Here is a 24,715-nt window from a genome sequence, read left to right as displayed (position 1 = left end):
ATTAAAATAAATTTTTATTTCAAAGCATCTTTTAAAATTACAGCATGTCTATCTTATGCTGTTAACTCTGCCCAACTACAACTTAGCCATATGAAGCATAAAACACTTCAAAAATTTGAATGTAAACCACATTTTTAAAAGAAAAAGCAGTCTTAACACACCTCAAATTTTAGATGCCAATGTATTTTGTCCAAGTATATAGCTTATATCAAAAAAAGAATATTTTAAATATTTCTATAGTAAATAGTTGTAATAATTTCTTAAACTTCCAATTATACAAATTAGAAATGTTGTGAATGTAGTTATTATAGTTGACACAAGCTGACAGGAGAAAACAAACAAGAACTCTTACTTTTGAAGGCCTTAAATTTTATTATCCACAAAGTGGCAAGTATTTGTATCTTGTTTGCACTTACTTCTTTAGATTAAGTTCATCACATTTTAAATTCTCCAAAAACGATGAGTGTTGCTTTTAAGTCCATAGTTCATTTAAGTCATATTTGAGAGAAAAAATACTAGAGAAAAATGTTGAAACTTAAACCAAAAAAATTCAGATGCTATGGTCTCTCTTACGCGCTCATTAAGTGCTGCTGGTAGAATTCTATATTCCAGATTACAAATAAAATTCTTAGACCGTTACAAATATAAATTCTCTTATTACCAAGGAGAAAAATCCCTCAAGATTTGTGATTTACTGTACAGAGGAATTACATTTTTAAAGTATGTCCTCATCATACACATTATTTGTCACTATCATCGTTCACGCTTTTGCTCCATTTCAAGACGTTTACGTACCTCCCCATCCCCCTGGCTACATATTTTAAACTACTTGGGTACTGCAACAGATTTTTGGATTTTGGGATAAAGAAGCCTACATTTTAGATAATGTTTAAAGTACATCTGTAGGCTACCACTTCAATTCAAAAAAGAAAAAACAAAAGGCGCTGAAGAGCCCATATTCCCCTCTGTTCTTCTGAGGTTTACTCCAATTAAGCAATCTATAAAATGACCACGCTATGCATGTTACTTACTTTCTGCTTAAAAGCTAAAATGATGGCGGTTTATGCCTACATAAAGGAGGTGAACTACTCAGCTCTTGATTTTTCTATTCATGCTTCAGTACATAAAGTGATGTTTAAAAACTCCATCTATTTAGAAAAAAAAAAAAAGATTTAAAACCACCACACAAGTTAACACACTTTCAGTTAAAACTATTCCAGAAGCCTGCTTATCTGAGTCGCTAATATTTTCTGCAGTGTTTAATTAACTGATAGCTAAATTTAGTGAACACAAAATAGCTTGGCATGTTATTCTGAAGTAAAGCAAGAAGGTGGCTTGATGCACTGAAAATATAAATAAGAGGCTTCCATTTGCTAATAATTCTAAACAAGCAGTACATTTAAATTTAGTGTTTGCTAACAAAAGATCTAAAACAGTTCACTACAAAACAACCCTGTAGATGTCCCTTTTATTAATAAAACTCCAAGTGCCAAATCTCATTACAGGGCCCATAATATTAAAAAAATACCAATTACCAAGTTACCTAGACTTTGCAAGATTAATCATTCAATTTCAGCGAATGAGAAATATGAAATGTGCAAACGTTCCCAAGTTAACAAGCGAGGGATGACAAGTGCTTTCAAACCTGAACATCAGAGTGAGTTGTAAAGCCTCCGAAAGATAGAATAAGACTGGTTTGACTCCGATTTTGAGAATTCTGAACTACTACCGTTCATCTTACCCAGATCTTCAAATACCTGTTTTCTTCCAAAGTCCCTAAGTTAGAAAGTCATCCGAAACGGTCAGTTTTCCATTTCTCTAGTCTTATTAGGCATACTATTTTGCAATTTAAAAATATATATCTTACACACATATCTTATACTCTCCTGCTTGCGTCAGTGTTTACAGTATTGCTAAAAATACTAATATACATTGTTAAAAATGACCTCATAAATAATCTACTTAAACCTTCTTTGGCTACATGTACCATTCTGTTTTTCCACCCAAGTGTCTTATTCAGAAAGTGCTTCCTGTGAGAACTGCTTCCAATGAATGCATTAAACTTGCAAAATCTAGCTTCCCACAATACGTAGTCTTTTTTCTTTTCTACCCTGTACTAGAAGTCCCATATTTACAAAAATAGTTTAAACTTTACAACAAATCCATTACCATATAAAAAAAAAGTGCAATTCTCTCTCGCCCCGTATTCTGGGGCAATGACATTCTTCATACATTTCTACAGAATAGCAGCCTATGATAAGCAAGTAAGGTGCTTAGCTTATGCCCAAGGATCTACTTTTTAAGTACGCCGGGCAGTACTTTTGTACAGTAGGGGGGTCCGTGTGCGGGCTACTGGCGGAGCGGCGCGCCGGTCAGGTTGGCCAGCTCGATGAGCGCCAGCGCCCCGTGCAGCCGCTCCCGCTGCTCCTGCAGCCGCCGCTGCGCGCCGCTCTTCTCGTCGTCCTCCTCGTCCGACTGCAGGTACTCCAGCGGGTCCTGCTGCTCCTGGTCCGCCTTCTGAGCCAGCTTTCCTTTCAGGGTCGGGGTTCGCTGCTCTCGGGTTTCCCAGTACCTAGGGGAGACGCATCGCGTTAGTGGTGCCGCGCGCGTGGCATTCTCCAGGGTGCGCTTGTCTTTGGAAAAAAAAAAAAAAAGAAAGGGGGAGACATTCTCAAACGTTCACTTTTCTTCAAAAATAAAAAAGGGGGGCAGATATTCTCAAATATCTACTTTTCTTAAAAAAAAGGGGGGGAGACATTCTCAAACGTTCACTTTTCTTTAAAAAAAAGAAGGGAAACATTCTCAGATGTTCACTTTTCTTTAAAAAGAAGGGGGGAGACATTCTCAAATGTTCACTTTTGTTTTAAAAAAGGGGGAGAGGTCTTTACTATGGTATTATTTTATGTTTCAGTTTATAAAGTTATACCGTGATTTCACATGTATTACATGTATTTCCCATAACGAGGCAGATTCAGGTTCAAGTTGAAGGGCTTGCTCAGATTTCCAGAACCAACAGGTAAGATGAGACCCTGACAGAGCTAACTGGGAGAAAGTTTACACCCACAAAATACTGCAAATGGATTAATATGTATAGCACATAGAGTTTACCCAGAAATTTAAGAGCACCATCATTATTTTCCTATGTCACCAATGATAATTCACAAGAGAAAATGTTAATGTTCCACCTTTCTGATAACCAAAGAAAGGTGTATTTTAATGACAGGACCACCACCTACAAAAATGTCCATTCAAAGACTTGTATATTCGTGTTCATATAGCAGCTTTATTTGTAACCGCCAAAAACAACCCAAAAGCCCATCAGAAGGTGAAGGAATAAACAAGTGGAGGTGTAGCCATACAGTAGAAAAAGGAATGAACTGATACCCTCAACATGATGACACTCAAAACAGTCCCGCTGACTAAAAGCAGTCAGACAACCAGGACTATATACTGTATGACTTCACTTGTATAAAACCCCACTAAATGCAAACTCACTATAGTAACAGAAAGATCAGGGCTGTCTGGGGAGGAGGAAGGCGGGGAGGAGCAGAGTGGTGGACTGCAAAAGGCCATGGGGAAGCTTGTGAAAGTGATGGACATGTTTATGATCTTGATCAGGGTGATGGTTTCACATATGGTGTCTACCTACATCAAAATTTATCACATTGTACGCTGTTAAGTATGTATAATTTATTGTTTGTCAGTTATACCTCAGTAAAGCTGGTTTTTAAATTACATACCAAAAAAAATAGTACAATGACCAGATTTCAGGAAATCCAGACTACTCAAACTGGAAAAGTTTTGGCAATACTCAGAAGTGTAAAAAGAGAAATTCGAACAGTTCAGTACGACGTGAAGGACAACCAGGAAAGGAAAATAGCAAAAGGTAATTAGCAAGGTCAGCAGGGACCAGGTAACGAAGGGCTTTGAATGCCGTAGTAAAGGGCTCAGACTTCATACTGAGGATCATAGTAGCATTTGAGAAAGACCCCTCCGCCCGCAGCATGGAGAATGGATTGAGAAGACCAAAGTGGCTGAATCTGAGAGTTGTTAAGGAAGTCGAATCCAAGGTCAGTCACTGAGCAGACAGGAGAAAAAGGAGATAAAGACAAGGATGACTTGGGCAGAATTAGAGATACGGGGGCAGCGGGGCCCAGCCAGGAGGAAGAGGGAGGGAGGAAGTGATGCAGTACCCGAGACAGAAGAGACAGACGCAACCCCTGCCCCTGTGGAGCTTACGATCCAGCAGGGAAGACAGACGGTAAACAAATAAATAAACGTGTGATGGAGGTTTTGAGAGGGAAAATACAACGTGTTGTAAAAGCATCTATTAGGATTTAAGGATTTAACCTTGTTTGCGGGGTTGGTGGGCAGGTTAGGAAAGCCCTTCCTGAAGGGATGTTTAACCTGAATAAGAAATGAAGAGACGGGGGTGGGAAGGGATAAATTGGGAGTCTGAGATCTGCAGATGCACACTACAATATATAAAATAGATAAACAACAAGTTTTCCCCTGTATGGCACAAGGAACTATATTCAATATCTTGGAGTAACCTATAATGGAAAAGTATATGAAAAGGAATATGTGTATGTATATGTATGACTGAGACATTATGCTGTAACCAGAAATTGACACAACATTGTAAACTGACTAGACTTCAACAAAAAAAAAAGAAAAGACGTGAAGAATGAGCTGAGTGGCTAAATGAAAAGGGAAGTGAGCACAAAGGCCTGGAAACTACAGCAATGGTGGTGCCGAGGGACAGGAAGCCCAGGTGGCTAGGGGAGACGGAGTCACAGCAGCACGATGAGGCATTCTCGACTCCACCCTAAGTGCAGAGGGAGCCACGGAAGCCAGAGAGTGGCACAATCAGCTGCTGCTGGGGAGTACACAGTAAATGACTCCTTAAAGCAAGATACCCTTAGAGAAATTATTTTTATATTCCTCCTTGTTGCCATTAAAAAAATTAAACTGGGTGCTTTTCGGAATTTTCCTTTCGAAGAACCTCTAGCCTCCATCCATGTAATAATCAACAGATACTTAACTCCAATATAAAGAAAATGAAGGGGGATTGAACTGATGGCAAATGGAATCCAACACATACAAAATATTCTTTTCCGAGGGGGTAAACTCTTGCTTTTAAAATAAATCGTGGTCTGGACACTCAGACTAATTAATATCCTATAGTAGTTTTCTGTCACACACAGATCCAAACAAAACTGCTAACAATTCTGTGGTGTAAGGAAATAGCGAGCCATTTCAAGTTATTTTATAAAATATGTATACAAGCAACTTATTTAAATCGAGAGAACTGTCGGTGTCCGCAGCTCCACCCACACACTGGGCAGTGCTCCGCAGTAGGTGCCAGGAGAGCCTTACTTTGCCAACCACTCGGCGGCAGCCTGGTTGTCCACAGCCTGGGGCTTACTGAGAGCATCCGTGGGCTCCTCCCGCTTCAGCCTGGCATAAGGGTGCTTCGGACAGTGGCGGTTTGCATGGGTGAATCTACTCAGGCAGCCTTCAAAACATACAGAGAGAAACACTTACGAGGATCTGGACATCCAGCAGACACGAAACTGATAGCCCAGAAAGTAATTTCATTCTTGGAAACCATCATTAAAAAACATCCCGAAAGCTGAACAAAGCTTTAAGTAGGAAAACATGCCCCTCAGGTTTGTTGGTAACAAGCAAAAATTTTAAAAGCAAATTAAATATTTAATAATTAACATTGAGGCAACCATTGTGTATAGCTGAAGCAAATTCACTAGATGCTACATTTGTAGCAACTGACTAATAATCAAAAAAAAAAAAACCATGGAGCAACAGAACAAAACTGTATTGAATTTCAAAAATAACTATGTAAAAATGTACAGAAGAAAAACATCTTAAGAAACTGTGATAAAAGATTAAGAAAACACTTAAGAAAAAAGTGTTAAAAAATCACCAACAGCAGTGGTGTTGAGATGGTAAAATCAACTCACCCCCCGCCCCTCCTGTACTCAAAATTTTAGACAATAACGTGCTTCCTCCAGTTTAACAGTTAAAAAGTTTAAAACCAAAGTAAAAGCCGACTCTAAAGTCTGTATTTACTTTTATAGATTTTTCTACTGCCTACAACTGGACATAACATCTTTAATTGTCCATTAAGGTTTTTTCAATTAAAAAGAATATTTAAAAATCAGTCATTTCCCAGAAACACAATTAGCAAGGAAGGAAACAGGATGTTTTACAAAATCTTTATCAAAAATCTCGCCTCCCAAAAAGTCAAGCAACAGATATTTTAACTCTTAACTCAACAACTAATTATTCCATAAACTTAACTCCTAACATCATACCATTTTCTGAACAAACAAAAGGTTTTTCTCCGGTGTGAAGACGCTGATGTGTTTTGAGCTGTCCGCTTTGAACAAAGGCTTTTCCACAGTCTGGATAGTCACACAGATAGGGTCTCTCACCTAGGTAGACAGGATGCTCTATATTATTTCTGAGACAATAAGGTGAGAAGGGGAAGGGGAGGGAGAGTGAATCATGACTCCAAACAATACACGTCACAGCCTCAACAGAGCAGCCGGCGGCAGTGCTAACAGCCCCCCAGTGATGTCAAGCAGCTGTCTACTTGTGCTTTTAAGTACACGGGTTCAAGTCTTTGAAGTTAGCATCTTCAGCTTGTCCCCTATTTTTCCTCCCCACCATCGAAATCGCTAACTCTTGCTGATGCTTTAAAATGTCTCCCACTCCTGCTTTCTCACTGCCACCTGCCCTGGTCAGGCTGGCAGCCCCTCCAGGCTGGCCTCTAGTCTCTCACCCTGCACAGCACTTCCGGAGTAGCTGGCACAGAACACTTGCTTTTTACACTCAACTACTCCCTAAAATCACCCCCAAGCCCTACTGCACTCCTTGAACAACTGAAAATTATCCAGTGACTTTTAAATGGTCCCCTATTATCCGCACTATAGCTGCTGGGTTAGGGGGCAGGGTTTAGCTCTGCTTCCCTCCTGGGGATGCCTTCCAGCCATGCAGGCAGTTCCCCAGCTTGTTCTGCTCCTTGAAATCCCTATCTTCCCTGCCCATCCAAATCTCCCCAACCCTGGAGGTCCTCAAGACTCCTCCTATCACCCCCTACTTCCAAATAACGGAGCTGCATATCGCATCACTCACTTAGCATCCTGTGTTCTTTATGTATCATAACTCTCTCATTATACAAAGATGCGCCTCATGCTCCATTTCAGTTCCTATACGCAACACAGTGCTAGGCTCAAGAAAACGCTCAAAAAGATGTTGCTCAATCATAATTAAACTTCTTACTTCTTGAATAAACATTCTTTGGTCAACAATTATACACCAGTTCTTCCAATATGACTCAAAGAACACGAATGGGTCTTCCCTAAATTTCTCATTGTTTAGAAATGTACTAAATGAATGTGATAGTTGGACACAAGTTAACAAAACACAGGATATAGTTATTTAAAATAGTAAGAGAAACGATTTTTACAAAGCATATACTTGTAGAGCTTAACGATTCCATGGAGATCTTGGGTTCAGGTCCCTGGCATACGGTGTATTAGGAAGCACTGGGTGACACACAGTGCGTTAGCACATCAGGAAAGGGACGCAGGGACCCTTTTATGATGCCACATGGTCTCGAATCTTATCTACACAGGCAACATGTACTCTACAGCTGTGAACCAGTTATTTGGGGTTATTTCAGACTAAATAGATTGAAAAAAAAATACAAGAATTCTCAAACTCAGATATTCACTAAACAATAGTTATACTGAATGGTACCTGAGTCAAAAAACCTCTTGGCCACCTTAGTTTATAATAATTCAAAATTAAAATTTTACCCACTTTCAGGGATTCAGCTAAGAAAACTGTATTCTGTCATTAAAATATATCTTTTCAAAAACTGAAAGAAAAGAAAATGAAAGAAACGGGTGACGACCATGAACACAGTGGAACAAACAGGATGCCAAGGGTTAAAAGCCCAAGTTCCAGATCAGGGCTGCCCAGGAAAGATGCCGTGAGGACCACTCCTCGCGGTCACGTTAACAAAGTAAAAATAAACAAGTGAAAGTAACTGATAACATACTTTATTTAACCCAGTGTATCTCAAATATTATCGCCTCAATTTGTAATCAGCATCAAAAACCATGCTAATACTGCTCACCCCTCTAGACCAGCCTCATTTCTAGTGCTCAGGAGCCACGTGTGCTGCCACAGTGGCCAGCACAGTTCTAGACTCAAGGGTATGAGAAGTTGTGAGTCAGTGGTAATTGGTTTTTTCGGTGCCTCAGTTCCCTTATCTGTAAGTTATCTGATCTCATTATTAGAACCATAAGGCTCCTTCTTCCGTGCCAACTTCCTCTGTGGAAAGAACACAGCCCTCTTTATATATATATATATATTTTGCTGTTGGCATTTTAAATGCAAGTGTAACTAGTCTACACCAACAAAGATAGTCGTGGGCTAGCTCCCTACAAGACATTTAATTCTGAAAAATTATACTTCATCTTAGATTTCATGGTTAGGTCAAATACTCTGATGGTACAATTAAGGACTCTAGAAGTTCTATTAAAAACTTGACAATTATTTAGGATTTGGCCTACAACTCAGTTTTTTATTTTTTATTTTTTTATTTTTTTTGGGGGGGAGGTAAGTAGCTTTACTCATTTATTTATTTTTAGAGGAGGCACTGGGGATTGAACCCAGGACCTTGTGGATGCTAAGCATGCGTTCTACCACTTGAACTACACTCTCTCCACTACAAATCAGTTTTAAGAGTTATCCAGACATATCAAGTAACATTCAGGTAGACAGAAGGATAGAACCAAATGTAGTAATAACACTCCTGTGACAACTACATTAATGACCGTGATAACTTTAGAAGTCACGTGGTATCGATGTTCAGAAAACCATCCGTCCCCACAACAGAGAAACTGACCACACTGCCTGTTTGAAAACCTTTACATTACGGAAACACAAAGCAACTAAAAAATTAATTCATAGACCCAAACATCAAATCAGTTTTCAGCGTAAGCGTCACTTCCGGCATTCTCTAAAATGTGCTCAGCTTACCTGTATGAGTCCTTTTGTGAGCCTGAAGTGATTTCTCCCGTGGAAACACCCTATTACAGATGTTACAGCGGATTCTGCTGGACGAATGCTCTCCTTCATTTATCAAATCCCGTACAGTATCTGCTCTGGGTCTACCACGCCGGATTCCATCCTGTCAACATATTTGTATAAACATTAATGTCACTTACGGACTCCACTCACTAGAACAAAGTGTCACAATGCAGGCATACCTTGCTCACTATGCTTCATTTTATCACACTTGGCATACTGTGTTTTAACAAATTGAAGGCTTGTGGCAATCCTGTGTCATCAGAAGATGGTTAACATTTTTTTTAGAAATAAACTGTTTTTTAATTAAGGTATGGATGTTGTTTTTTTGGCCATAATGCACACTTAAGAGACTACAGTATAGTGTAAACATAACTTTTTATGCCCTGGGAAACCAAAACATTTCTGTTACTTGCTTTACTGCAATATTGGCTTTACCGCAGCAGTCTGGACCTGAACCCACAGTATCTCCAGGGTATGCCTGCTAATAACTTTTTAAAACTTTTCTTGAGTAATTATCAGTAAAATGGCAGAGCAGGTAGTTCCAAGGGCCCATACCTCCACAGATCACTGAAAAATGGAGCAACTGTCAGAATCAGCTGTGTCACAACTCAAGAAAATAATCAGAGATTTACAGCAACTCAGCGAACACTGAATCAAGAAACAGGCAATGTAAAACAGTAGGAAAGCTTTGCAATGCTTTTGACTACCCTTGCCCCACGTCTTCCCCGCAGTGGTCTTTGAAGCCAGCTGCCTTCATTCTCAGTGTGGGAACCTAGTTCCTGGTTCAAGAGAGAACAGAGAAGACTCTATTCTGAAAGAATTGTGTTTGTCTGTTTTGACCAGCCTAAGGGCTACCTGAAGGTCTCACACAGATGCCAGTCTTTGTTTTGTCTAACTTAGAACTCTCTCTGGGCAGAAAAGCAGCTACACCGAGGGCATCTCTCTCAAAGACTAACTCCTAAAGCCAATAACAACTTGCTTCCATCTGGAGGAAACAATTTCAACTAAGGCATGCGTGCGCACACACACACACACACACCAAAAGCCTGGAAGGAAAAGATGGGAGAGTTTGGGAAATGAAGGCTGTGAAAAGTACCCACATATCCTAAAGACAAGAATTTAGGAAGCTGCACACTTGCCAGGGCAGCAAGCATGCTCAGAAAAGACCTGCAAAGAACCTAAGTTTTCACTTCTGGCTGATCTTTAGGTGCAGCACAAGCAGGAAGTGAAGGCTAAGACAGAGCCATAAATGTCCGGCTAAACATAGAAGGAGAGCGATATACAGCACAGAGTTATTCTGCAAATTAAGAGAAGTTTTTTCAAAGGGGAAGGGTGTAGCTCAAGTGGTAGAGCACATGCTTATCATGTGTGAGGTCCTGGGTTCAATCCCCAGTACCTCCTCTAAAAATAAACAAATATATAACCCTAATTACGTCCCCCAAAAAAGAGAAGTTTTTTTCCCTTTCTTTTCTTTTCTTTTTTTGGGGGGATAGGGGAGCACCAAGCATTCAAGGAAATCTCTCTCAAAATAAAAGGTCACAAGCAGAAGAAACAGACTTTAGAGAACAAACACAACAAAGAATAGTTTCAAAAACAGTTTATCACCGAACAATTACAAACTGCAGCACACAACAAAAATGAACTCTGAGAGAAGAATCTGATTTGCAGAGTTACTACATTGTAATACTCAAAACATCCACCTTTCAACAAAGTATTACAAAGCATACAAAGCATGAAACAAAAATATGGCCCATAAACAGGAGAAATTAATAGAAACTGTGAGGAAGCAGACATTGAAACTGCTAGACAAACATGCTAAATAAACTGCCTTAAGTGTGCTAAAAGAGATCATGGAAACTATGGACAAAGAACAAAAGAAAACCAGGAGAACACTTTCAACAAACAGAGAATGTCAATAAAGAAACAAATTATTTTTAAAATAATAGAATTCTGGAGCTAAAAAAAATCAGTCACCGAAATGAGAAAAATTCACTACAGAGTCTTAATGGCAGATGTAAACTGGCAGGAGAAAGAACCAGTAAACTTAAACATTGGTCAACTGAAATTATCCAGTCTGAGGAACAGACAAAGAATGAACAGGGCCTAAGACACCAGTAGGACATCAAATGTCTTACAGGTCCATTCAGGCTACGATAACCAAATATCACAGGCTTGCTAACTTATAAATGGCAGTTTATTTCTCACAATTTTGGAGGTTGTAAAGTCCAAGATCAAGGTGCCGGCACAGGCAGGTGAGGGACTACTTCCTGGTTCATAGCCAGCACCTTCTTACTGTTTCCTTACATGGCAGAAGGGGCAAGAGAGCTCTCCAGAGCTTTTTTCACGAAGGTACTAATTCCATTCATGAGGGCTCCACCTCTATGACCCAAGCACCTCCCAAAGGCTCCTAATAGCATCATCTTTAGGAGTCAGGATCTCAACATATGAATTTTGGGGGGACACCATAGCATCAAGCATACCAACATGCACAACAACTGGAAACCCAGAAGGCAAGAAAGAAAAGGGCAGAAAAATATTTGACAAAACAATGGCTGCAAATTTCCCAAATTTGCTAAGACACATATCTAAACACTCAGGAAGCTCAATTAACTGCAAGAAGAATAAACACAAAGAGAGATACACATGGAGACATAATCAAACTACCAACAGACAAAGACAGAATCCTGAAAGCAGCAAAAGAGAAGCAGTTCATCACACATATGAGTCCTCAATAGGATTAACTGGTTTCTCAGGAGAAACTATGCAGATCAGTGGGATGACATGTCTAAAGGGCTGAAAGGGGAAAAAAAAAGTCAAATAATAATCTTACAGTCAACAAAGCTGTCTTTCAAAAGTGAAGAAGAAATTACGCATTTCCAGATAAACAAAAGCTAAGAGTTCATTGCAAGTAGACCTGCCCTACAGTAAATCTAAAGGGAGTTACTTCTTCAGGCAGAAGAGAAAGGACACTAGATAGTAACTCAAAGCCACACAAAGAAAGAAACAACACCAGGCAACCACATGTGCCAAAAGTATTGTATTTTGGGCTTATAACTCCTCATTTCTTTCCTATAGAAAAGGCAAATGCCAAATGTATTGTAAAAAAATAATAAAAACCTTTGTTCATGAACATAATATAAGATGTAACTGTGACAAAAGTAACAAAAACAGAGGACGAGAGCTGAATGGGAGAATTTTTGTATACTTACTGAAGCTAAAGTGGTATTCAAAATAGCTTGTTTTACATTTAAGAAGTTAATTAAAATTCCCAGGGTAACCATTTCAAAAAATAAAAATTTAAAAATTTAAAAACCAGAAAAGGAAATAAGAGAGGAAAGAAAATAGTACAATCCAAAAAAAATCAATTAAACACAAAAGAAGGCAGTAACAGAGGAACTGAGAAACAAAACAGGTGTAAGACATATAGAATATAATAAAATGGCAGAAGCTCTTCTTTATAAGTAATCACCATAAATGTAAATAGGTTAAATTCCGCAAATAAAAAGCAGAGACTGGCAGAATGATTTTTTTTAATAAACCAATTATACGCTATCTACAAGAAACTCACTTTAGATCCAAAAACATAAATAGGGTAAAAGTGAAAGGATGAAAAAAGATAACAATTATAAACACATACACACCACAAACGAGTCTCCGAAATGTATGAAGCAAAATTTGGCAGAATTGAAAAATAAAGAGATAATTCAGTAATACCTGGAGACTTTCACTTTCAATTAACAGATAAGGACAACCAGACAGTCAGCAAAGATATAGAAGATTTGAACAATGCTGTAAACCAACTACACCTAAGAGACATATACAGAACATTCACACAAAAACAGCAAATACCCATTTGTCTCAAGTGCACATGGAACAATCCCCAAGACAGACCACATGTTAGGCCACAAAGCAAGTATCAATGTATTTTAAAAGACTGAAATCATCCAAAGGATCTTCTCTGACACATATGGAATGAAACTATAAATCAATTAACAGAGGGAAAACTGGAAAATTCACAAATAAGTGGAAATTAAACAACACTCTTCAACAACCAATGGGTCAAAGAAGAAATCATGCAGGAAATTAGAAAATACTTTGACACGAATGAAAAAGAAAAATATAACACATCAAAACGTACGGGATGCATTTCTTGGAATGGAAGGCTCAATATAAAATTTCAGTGCTACCCAAAGTGATTTGCAGATTCAATGCAATCCCTAGGAAAATTCCAACGGCCTTTTCTGCAGAAATGGAAAAAGCAATCCTCTACTCACAGATTTGCAAGAGGCTCCAAATAAGAAAAAAAGTATTTTAAAAAGAACAAAGAAGGAGAACTCATACTGTTGCGGAAAAATGTGTTACAGGTCGGTGTTACAGCTCATTTGTGACAGCAACCTGGATTCAGGCGAGAGACCAAGCAGCACTCAGGTTTATTACAGCAGCAGGCCCAGAGGAGTTAACACTTTAAGCTCTGGACCCGGTCTGTAGGTTTACACAGGTCTTTTATAGGCTGTCAGTTTTACACTTTGTAACATCATATGTAAATAAAGTACAACAGAAGTTGACCAACCAGGAACAAGCTTTGTAGAAATAGACCAATCAGGAGTGAGCTCCATGCAAATGAAGTACTACAAATGGACCAATCAGAAGTTAGGGAAGTGGACCAATCAGAAGTGAGAGTAATAACCAATCAGGAGTGAAGGAAAGTGAGCTCAGGGAACCAATAGAATTTTAGGCGTAAGTTAGCCACTTTAGAGGCAAAAAGTGAGATAGAACCTCTGGGCCAGGGAACCAGACAGTACTAAGACGAGAAGAGCAGCCCTGCCCAGGGGTCCTTCCAGTCTTTTTATGGGGCTTCCCGCCTCAATACTTCCCTACTACAAAACTTACTATAAAGCAATGGTAATTAAGACAGTGAGGTACTGGCATAAGGAGACACACAGACCAATGAAACAAAACTGAGATCAAGAAATAGGCCCTTATTCTATGGCCAACTGGTTTTCTTTTCTTTTTTTTTTTTTTTTTAATTTATTTTTGGGGGGCAGTAATTAGCTTTACTTACTTAATTTATTTTTAGAGGAGGTACTGGGGATTGAACCCAGGACCTTGTGTATGCTAAGCATGCACTCTACGAGTTGAGCTATTCCCTACCCACTGCCAACTGGTTTTCAACAAGGGTACAAAGAACACTCAATGGGAAAGAATAGCTCTTCAACAAATAGTTCTGGGATAACTGGGTCGTGGACCTGAACCTCACACAATACAGAAAAAATTAACTCAAAATGCATCATACCCCAAAATGTCAGAGCTGAAACTTTAAACTCTTAAAAGAAAGCATGGATAAATCTTCATGACCTTGGACTTGACAATGGTTTCTTAGAAATGGCACCAAAAGCAAAAGTAACGAAAGAATAAACTGGACTTTAAATTAAAAATATTTGTGTGCCAAAGGACATTACCAAGAAAGTGAAAAGATATCCTACAGAATGGGATATAGTATTTGCAAATCATGTATCTGATAAGGTTCCAGTATCCAGACTATATAAAGAACTTTTATAACACAACAAAAGGATAACCCAGTCAAATAGTGGGTAAAGGTCTTGAATAGACATTTCTCCAAAGTAGTGATACAAATGGCCAGTAAGCCCATGAAAAGATGCTCAACACCAATTAGTCATTGGGGAAATGCAAATCAAAACCACAGTGAGGTCAATTATATCTCAATAAAGCCCGAAGCGGGGAAAAAACAATTTTTTAAAAATGAGATATTACTACATTATACTCAAAAAAAAAAAAAAAAAAGGGGGGAAACAAGTAAGTAATAAAGGGGTTTTTTTTTTTTTTGGCAAGGGTGTGGAGCAACTAGAACCTTCGTATATTGCTGGTGTGAATGTAAAGTGGTTCAGCCCCTGTGAAGAAGTTGGATAATGGGATACAGTGTCACGTACACATGTACATACACCCACGTGGAATACACATGCAATGGGATGCGATTCAGCCATAGATATGCCCCATGCTACAGAGTGGATGACCCTCAAAAATAATAGCCTCATTAGAAGAAGCCAGACACAAAAGGCCACATAGTGTATGATTCCATGTAATGAAATATCCAGAATAGCTAAATACACAGAAACAGAAAACAGATTGGTGTTTTTCAGAGACTGCCTGTAGAGGGGAGAAGGGAGTGAGTACCTAATGAATACAGGATTTTCTTTTGGGGTTATGAAGATGTTTTGGAACTTGATACGGGTGGTGGTTTCAAGACAATGTGAATTACTAAATGTCACTGAATTATACTTTAAGATGGCTAATTCTATGCTATGTGAATTTCAGCTCAAAGACAAAATACAGAAACATGAACATACTAATGGACTTTAATTAATAATAATGTATCAATTTAGTTCATTAATAGTAAAAAAAAATATACCATATTAATATAACCACATTGGCAACAGGGGAAACCAGGTATGCAGTTTATGGGAATTCTCTGTACTGTCTTAACATTTCCATATATCTAAAACTAATCTAAGCATTTATTTGAAAAAACAAATCTTCCTTCCCAGGCAAGTTAAATTTTTAACATACAAGTTATATGAAAAAAAGAAAAATCATGGAACCATGTACACCTCCATCCAAACTAAAGATATTTTGACTACTTTCAATATAAACACATAAAATCTTCCCAAAGCTTAACAACATCAGCCTGAAACTTGACGATAAACCACAGCAAAATTCCCTTCAATCAATTTCCACCTCGAAAGAAAAACTCAATCTCACCATGGATGAGTTATCTTATAAGATAAGTCATGTTTAAAACATTCTTAGGTATTAAAATCTATTCTCCCCAGCAGCCAAGAGGCAGAAGCAACCTAAATGCCCACTGCCAGATGAATGGATAAAGTGTGATATATACAATGAAAAAGTATTCCACCTTAAAAGAGAAGGCACCCCTGCCATGTGCTACGACATGGATGAACATTAAAGACATCCTAAGTGAAATAAACCAGCCACAAAAAGAAATACTACACGATGCCTCTTTTATGAGCTATTAAAATGAACAGAAACAGAAAGCAGAATGGTGGTTGCCAGGGGCCACAGAGAGGGAGAAAAGAGGAGTTTGATGGGTATAAGGTTTCAGTTTCACAAGATGAAAAGTTCTAGGGCTCCATTAAACAACAATGTTCATACAGTTCATACTTTAAAATGGTTAAGGTGCGAAATTTTATGTTATGTGTTTTTTGTCACAAAAGTAAAAGAAGAAGGAAAAAAAGAACATGGGAAAGCACTGTGGCAGATTATATTCTTGTGAAAATATTCACTGCCTCTCCCTCACTGAGGTCACAATGAGGCCAGCCGGGCTATAGGACTTTCTTTAGCCAATAAAATGAGAACAGAAACCACACTTGTGACTTCTGAGCAAAAACCTTAAAAGCCATCACAAGGTTCTACCACCTCTCTTTCCCCTCTGCCTTGAGAGCCACATGTCCCAGGGTCCCAGAATGAACAGGATGAGGAACACACCTGCTGTTAATCCTCACAGGATGTATATAACACGAGCCTTGTTGAGATTGAGAGTTTGAGCTCGCCTTCTGCAGCATGCTTTAGCCTAAGCTAACTGACTCAGGCACACTATTAATAAATATTTGTTGATGGGATAAAGATCTCATAAACTCTCCACAGTAATTTTATGTTATGATCACATCACGAGTAATTGTTTTCAATCTTATCTTAAAAATGCAACATAAACACAGCATCTACGATCCATAGAAATAGCAGGTGACTGATTCTGTTAAGAAAGAAATGAAACATGAAAGTTAAAAAGCTTAGTGATACAACTCTTCTGCCTTCAAACGATCATTTCCCTAGTATTTTTTAAATACATAAAAACATATTGTTGACTCTGCTACAGTTTGAAATCAATGATTATCTAACATCAAAATTTTAAGATTATCCATTACTTTTTTTCTCTGTTTCTGGTTAAAAAATTAGCAAGCATGTTTAATAGTGGGGGCAGGTTTTGTGTTTTGTTTTGTTTTTAAGTTAACCATCTGGCTGCCTCCCAATAACTCTATGATCTTGTTTCAACTACAAACCACACATTCACCCTTTACAGATGAAAAATAGACAGCTGAAAAATACAATATAGAACAACATCCCAGCCATAGAGAAGTAAAGCTTCACTAAATGCATTCTTTCAACTAAGAAATTAAGCAAGACAAGTAATTATCTAATACTCTAAATAAATGAATAAAGAGTATCTTCTAACCATATACACAAAAATAAGCAGTGCCACTTAAAGAGGACCCTTTTCATTTTGGCCCTAGCAATTTAAAAAATCATGTTTCTCAGACTCATAGACATAGAATACAAACTTGTGGTTGCCAAGGGGGCGGGGGGGTGGGAAGGGACAGACCGGGATTTCAAAATGTAGAACAGATAAACAAGATTATACTGTATAGCACAGGGAAATACATACAAGATCTTGTGATAGCTCACAGCGAAAACAAATGTGACAATAAATATATGTATGTTCATGTATAACTGAAAAATTGTTCTCTACACTGGAATTTGACACAACATTGTAAAATGACTGTAACTCAATAAAAAAAATAAAATAAAATAAAGAATGTTTCTAGGTACATTTTGACAATTACAGAGTCTTAACTCATCGGCAACCAAATATACCTGTAGCTGAAGAGACATATCTTGTCAAGACTGCTTGATGATTTGAAAAGGAAAAAAAAGAGTTAAAAAGAAATTCTAAGACATCCTATTGCTATTATGTGGCAACTGCTGCAAAATAAGCTACTAGAAAGCAGCAAAATGATTAAACTGCCAAAAATGTTTCCATACTTTGGCAAATTTAATTTTTAAAACAATCTCAGTACCTCCAGAAGATAAGTTAGTGATTTTGAAAGTGTTTTCTAAAATATTTTATGATAAGTGTTTTGCGTTTACAATGTCAATAACTAAAATATCTCTTTGAGGGGAGAAGAATCAGATTTAGTTATTTATTTATTTAAATGGAGGTACTGGGGATTGAACCCAGGACCTCGTGCATGCTAAGCACGCACTCTACCACTGAGCTATACCCTCCTCCCTATAATTAACTTTAGAAAGTTATCTAATAACATTTGAGTTATTTATTTCTCAAGCCACTTGGAATAAGGTACACATTTACCTAGGCTTTAGAAAAAGTTATATTCAAACTTGGTATTTAAGTTACTAAAAACTAAAAGTCCTTGGCACATTTTTATACAAAGTAAAATTCAAATAAATTGTACAAACACAACCTAGAAGGAAAAGAAAAATAGGTCTCGGAAGGAAGTGTGTGCACCCTGACAAGAAAATGAGAAAATGTGAATGACCTTATTTCCCTTTTTGATATCAGATTTAGATCCAAACTTCCTATGGCTCACGTAGCTGCTTCCTAACCTGATCCCCCACCCTGATCTATCTGCACAACTTTCCAAGTCTTGATTTGCATCTGTCTTTTGTACTATGTGTCCTCTCATAAAGCATCTCAGTTGAGAAATAGGTAGTTACTGTGTGTACTTCACGTCTACTTGCATCTTCTTAATATTAAAAAAAAAAAAAAATCCCTAAAGTCAACTCACGCATGATATACACAGAAGCAATATCATGTAAGGCTTAAGGGCAAGGGCTCTAGAAGATTCCAATCAGTTCTGCCCCTTTATCATATGATGTCAACTAAACTTAATCTTGAAGACTCTTCTCTCATTCATCCTTTTTCATCAGGTAAACAAGGTAAATTAAAGAATTCAAAACCCTCAAAACAGAGCCTGTTGGTTTGCTCTGCAAGGCAATAAATAATAAATGACTACTATGTTCACATAACATGTTAACATGATGTTATGTTTAAACTTGGTGATCAAAAACGCCTGTGTACTAATCAGCTGTTATGTTTATGTTTAAAGTGTTCAGTGATAAAAGGTGAAACAGCGTAGGCAGCGGGTAGGTCCTGAAGGGTGAATGGTATCTGAGGATGTGCGGAGAAAGCCAAACCACACAGGTCCTATAGTAGAGAACTAACCTCATCAGTGCAGTCTGAGTACAGGGCACAAGGTGTGGAGGTTTGGAATAGCCTATGGCAGAGGGAAATCAGACCTGCTCCCTCCCCTCCCAGAATTCTCCAGCCTAGGAAGACAAAGCGCTAATATATCATTATCGTCCCCATCATGCTAAACAATCTTGTGATGAGGGGCCAATATGAGTTGGCAGATGATGGATATTCTCCGCACAGGCAGGGGAGGCAGGTTTGGGCAGGAACAAACCAGACAGGAAGCAAAAGCTGACACCAGGTGTGCAGGACTCAGATGTTAACTAACAGCTCCCTTGTGAGCAGTGGCAACATACAGACAGTAAAGGAACACAAATGTTGTTCTCAAACCCACAGCTGTTACTGCCTCTAGCCCACAGACTGAGAAGGGGTGGAAGGAAGCATGTTATTGGCATCAGCTATATTACAAACTTGCCTCCCATCTTCTCAAAAAGTGAACAGACTTAGCATGATTCACCTATGATGCATGTGGAGATTTAAAAAAAAAACAAAACTACGGGTACTTTAGAGAAACAAAGTAAAAAAGGATGGAACTCTCTATCTTTAGTCTAGAAAGCATGAATGAATCACCAATCAAACTAGGTGACTTCCTTCAATGAAGATATATTCCAGATCTTTCCCCTTCAAGATGGAGAAACTGAATTTTTGGAGCTGTATTTGGATTGCTTCGTTGATAAAAGGACAGTGAAAATCAATGTCTAACAATTTATGAAACAGTTACAGTGTGAAAGACTGTTAGGAGGAAAAAAAGTGAAATATATATAAAAGCCTTTTCACTTCATAACTTGTGGTATGTTTTACCTCTGAAAAGAGGTCAATTAAGTGGAAATAAAATTCAATCCTATGCATTATTAAGCAACTTTTATAAAACGTTTGTGTGACACTAAGTCTTATTTTAGGCCAAAAAAAAAAAAAAACACCTTGCAGATCTCATTTATCTATAATAACATTAATCTTCTTGGATAATCCAAAGTTAGATTGTTATAACTAACAATAAAATAATAGATGCAAAATCTTCCACAAGTATTTGTGCATGTCTTTATGTTGCTCAACTATATAACCTACTGTATGTTTCTTTTTTAAAAGGTACTAAACATTCAAATAATATTAACACAAAAATATCTAGGATATCCAGCCATCTTAACTAAGGGCTACCTAGAGACAGCACTCAGACTGTCCACAAACTCACTCAGCACTATTTTGAATATTTCTACTGCTTGTTCTTTCAAATTTTTACTGAAATGCAGCTTCAAGAGTTGAATGTGTCAAGGCATAGTTTTATAACTTTACAGTTCTTTAAGAACAATGCCATTAGCAACAAAGTGTATCAATGTCCTCAGGGCTCAACCCGGAGTTTCAAGATCTTTGCTACTGCGTGTAAAATGATAACCAAACTTGTTTCACTTTATACAGTATTTGTTGATATCGATGTACTTATCCACAAGGTGACTTACTTGTTTTATCTTTAGCAAACTACTTATTTTATGTAGCCACTTAAATATTAACCTTTTATTAGAACCATTCATTACACAAATACTTAACTGAGCGTATTTATTCAGTATTTGCAGAGTGAAAAGCATTTAAGTTGAATATGTCCACCAGAGAGAAATGGTCCCGGCCCTCCCGGAGCTTACAAAGTGTACACAGGTATGTGTCAGCACGGAGGCACCCCCAACACATGCTTCAGGACTAAGAGCCACAAAAACTCGACTATAGTCCCAGCATTCGCGCTACGTAGCTGTGTACCTTAGGGAGCTCTCTTCACCAATCCCTCTAAACCTCAGCTGCCTGATCCCGTAAATTGTAGGTTTGAACCAGGTAGTCACATCCTTCCCAGTTCTAAAACAGTCTGAAACTCAAGCAGTTCGCGGTCGGTGACGAGAGCGTCCCATTCCAGTGTGTGCTGTCAGAATCTAGCAAAGTGGTACGCTGGATGCATGAAACAGAGCGAGGGCCCAACTCCCGCTGGGGAAGATTCTCTTAAGTCCCTTCTTGTTCTTCGGCCAGTTCTGCAAGGCATCTCTAGCGAGATCGGGGTATCTGCGGTGCTGAAGCAGAAACGGCGCAACCCCCTCCCTGCGGCCTCTTTTCTCACTCTCCGGCCCGACAGAACCCGGCGATCGGCCGCAGCGGCGGGCAGAGCGGGTTGGCCGGCCTCCTCCGCGACGCGAAGCCACTCTCCGGCACACGGCACCAGCCGGCCAGTGGCCTCCCCACCTCCCTGGCAGACGTCACGTGACCGACGCCCCGCCCCCCCCCTCGCCCCCGCGGGGGCCAGGTTTTGGCGCGCGGCAGTGACGTCAGCGTCCTGTCACCCGCCACCGCCCCCGCGGCCGCCAGAGCGACCCCGCGTTTTAAACTCGGCCCCGCCCCGCCCGCCGCGTCCGCTGGCGCTGCCGGCTCCCGGGCCGCGCCGTTAACGGGCCCCGACTGCCCCGCGCCCCGCCCGTCCGCGCTGCTTACCTTGAGGTGGCCGCTGTCCGGGCTGCTCGCTTCCTCCTCGTCCTCCCCTCCCGAGGCGGCGGCGGCCGAGGCGTTGGGCAGGGGCACGCCCCGGCCCCGAAGCCCGGGGTGCTCGGCGGTGGCGGCGGCGGCGGGCAAGGCAGCCGAGGCGGCGCCCCCGGCGGCCCCGGGGCTGAGCGTCACGTTGTGCGCGTTCTCGCCCCAGCGCCACGGGTACACCATGAAGTCGCTGAAGCCGGGGCTGGTGGGGATGAGCGGCGGCGGTGGCTCCGGCTCCCCTCCGCCGCCGCATGTGGGCTTGATCGGGGTTGTCCTGATGACCGACACCAGCACCCGCTTCGGGGAGTCCTGGCAGAAGATGACGGGCGGCGGCTGCGGCGGGTTGTCCGCCATCGGCGCCTCCACACCCCGGATCATTGCCCGGCTCGGATCTGCAGCTCCGGGGGCCGTGGGCCGCACTCCCTGAGCCCGATCTGGTCCTTCGCTCCGCTCGCCCGCGCTGCTCCGAGTCGCCGGCTCTCAGTCCCGCCGGCTCATGGCAGGCGGATGTTTCCCTGAACCTTACTGCTCCGCGGCCAGCAAAAGAGCGGAGCGGCTCGGCCGGCACCAGGCGGCCACGGCCGGACCCCAACCCTGGGTCAAGCCCGCCCTTCGCTCTTTGTACTCCCCAAAACGGAGGCTGCAGCGGCGGGAAGCAGCGGGCTGCCTGCCTTGCGATGACAGGAAAGCAGGACGCGCGGCGCCGAGTCCCCGAAAATAACAACCTGCCGCCAGGGTCCCTGCTCCAGTTTTTCCCGCGTTACATTTCGCGCCTGGGCGGAACCAATCACCGCGAGGACCCTGCCCGCTGGCCGCAGCGGCGAGTGACAGGTCGCGCGAGCCAATGGCCGGGCCCGGACTTCTTTCTAGCCAGGACGGGGCGGAGCCGGAGCTGCGCGCGGGTCCTTTCTGGCACGCCATTGGCCGCCGCCCTTGTATTTTTTTTCTGCCTGGAGAGCCAACAGCGTTCGAAACTCCGGGGGAGCGCGCGACGTCTGCACTCGCCCAGACACACCCTCCAGAAGCCCCGCCCCCGCCGACCCTCTGCGCGGGTAGTCAGGGTTGGAGGCGCACGGGAGGGCGGTCAGGGGCTGGCGGCAAGAGAGTTGCTGATTGGAGAGATGTCGGCGAAGGGCGGGGTCAGGGGCGGTCGTTGGCCGACGGGGGCGCGCGTCCGCCGGCCCCACCCGCCTGCGGCTGTTGGGCTGCGGTTCCCGCGCGGCTGGGAATTTAAAGGGCTGGGGCCTGGGCCGCCCGCCACGCCCCCGACTCCCGCCACCCGCTCGAGGGGGACCCAGGCCTTTCTACTGCAGTTTCTAGTGGACACCAAGAGGTGCCTAGTTTCTTAATGGCTCGCGTCTGCCCAGCTGCTGGATTCGCTGTGAATTGACCCTCTCCGCGCCTCCGACTCCCCCCAAGGCTGAGGTGGGCATCAGTCCCAGCCTTCGCCTCACCGGGCCTCGATTTCCCGTCTGTGTAAAGTGGGGTAGTTACGGAAGTGGTCTGAGGTCCCCGTGTGCTGCTCGCGGCTCGGAGGGCACACGAACGCAGGCGTGAGTCCATTCTCACACCCTGACGGATGCCCAGAAGACGCCCCGAGGACTCCCCGCCGCCGCGCCGTGGTTCCCCACCCAGTGCCGGGCCGCGCCTTCATCCCCGCGTCCCAAAGGGCTTGGAGCTCTGGGTGCCCCGGAGGGTTCCAGTCGTTCCAAACTCCATCTGCCCGCCCCCGCCTCAAGGACCTCACCTCGCACTAGGGGGGATTCTGAAAGACCCCGCGAGTCCAAGTCTGTCAAGCACCCACCGAGGCCAGTGTGGGGCTTGGAAGCACCGCACAGCAGAGGATGGGGCAAAATGGGATGTCCAGCCTCATAGTCTCTAGAATGTGAAAGAAGCAACCGTGTCTTGTTTTGTTCTTGGCTGTATTGCTAGGGCCTAGCCTGACTCATGGTAGGCCTTCAGGAAACATCTGTTGAATAAATGAATGAATATCCAGCAGTTAAGGGTTAGAATTAGTAATTAGAACATGCCTGCATAATATGCAGCTGCGTGGTGTCTCTCAAACACACACACAAACAGCTATGCCACAATTGTTTAAAACAAATTTAACTTATATGAACAAGTTCTAAGATACATTTTAAGTGATTTTAAAAAACATGGAATATGATTTTCTTCATGTTTAAAAAAAAGTGGGGAAAATATAACTATCCATTTTTGCTCTTAGATATACAAAATATCTCTAGCAAGATACATAAGAAACTGATACATAAGTTGACCCCAAGGAGAGGAATTACGTGGCTGAGAAACAGAAGTGGAAAGATTTCAAAAGATACAACATATAACTCTTTGTATCTTTTGAACTTTGAACCAAGTGAAACTCTTTTCAAAAACAGTGTCACTACCATTTCCTGGAGACCTACTATAATACTGTTATTATATATATATAATACAACATAAAATGTATAATAACATACAATAATATGGATGGATGCTTATATTCTACTACTCTCAACAATTTTGTAGGGTAGATATTCCTGTTTTCATTTTACAGATGAGGAATGTTGAGGCTTGTCCAAAGTCACATGATGATAAAAGTCCTTTGTAAGGATGGCTCTGAAAACTGCCTATGGCTTACACCCCTTAGAGTCTGCTGAACAAAGGGAAGCAGCTGAAAAACGGGGCCCCCGCATTTCTGAGACTTGTTTCTCATCTTCCAGAACTTTCAGGGGTTAGAGGTTAAAACCAGTTTGATAGTTTAATAAATAGTTGATGTGGAAAGTTGAACGTTCGTCTCTCACTTCACTTAATTCAGTAAATGCTCATTTACAATTTTATGCCAAATGACACATACTTCTGAGTCCCTTGAAGGGAAATGTAATCTATAGATTTTATACATGAAAAACAGTAACAAGAAAAAAGTGATATTTCCATCACAGATTCTGTTTAACGCACCCCAGAGAGCAAGACGAATCATTCGGAACCAGGACACTGACTTTCTGCTTCTAA

General features: G+C 41.1%; 1 protein-coding gene across 1 annotated transcript; it reads right to left on the bottom strand.

Moving 5' to 3' along the window:
* On the bottom strand, nucleotides 1-22,469 carry ZNF367 (zinc finger protein 367). The gene is made up of 5 exons (XM_032477445.1): nucleotides 21,671-22,469; nucleotides 9,076-9,226; nucleotides 6,336-6,455; nucleotides 5,380-5,518; nucleotides 1-2,572 (listed from the first exon to the last, which is right to left on the bottom strand). The coding sequence occupies exons 1-5, from the start codon at nucleotides 22,085-22,087 to the stop codon at nucleotides 2,350-2,352; spliced, it is 1,050 nt and encodes a 349-aa protein (XP_032333336.1). The 5' UTR covers nucleotides 22,088-22,469; the 3' UTR covers nucleotides 1-2,349.
* Between the last annotated feature and the right edge of the window lie 2,246 nt (nucleotides 22,470-24,715).

This window comes from Camelus ferus, chromosome 4 (genome assembly GCF_009834535.1).
Source record: "Camelus ferus isolate YT-003-E chromosome 4, BCGSAC_Cfer_1.0, whole genome shotgun sequence".
In the NCBI taxonomy this organism is placed as follows: domain Eukaryota; kingdom Metazoa; phylum Chordata; class Mammalia; order Artiodactyla; family Camelidae; genus Camelus; species Camelus ferus.
The sequence above is the reverse complement of the archived record's forward strand: the minus strand, read 5'-3'. Positions and strand labels throughout refer to the sequence as shown.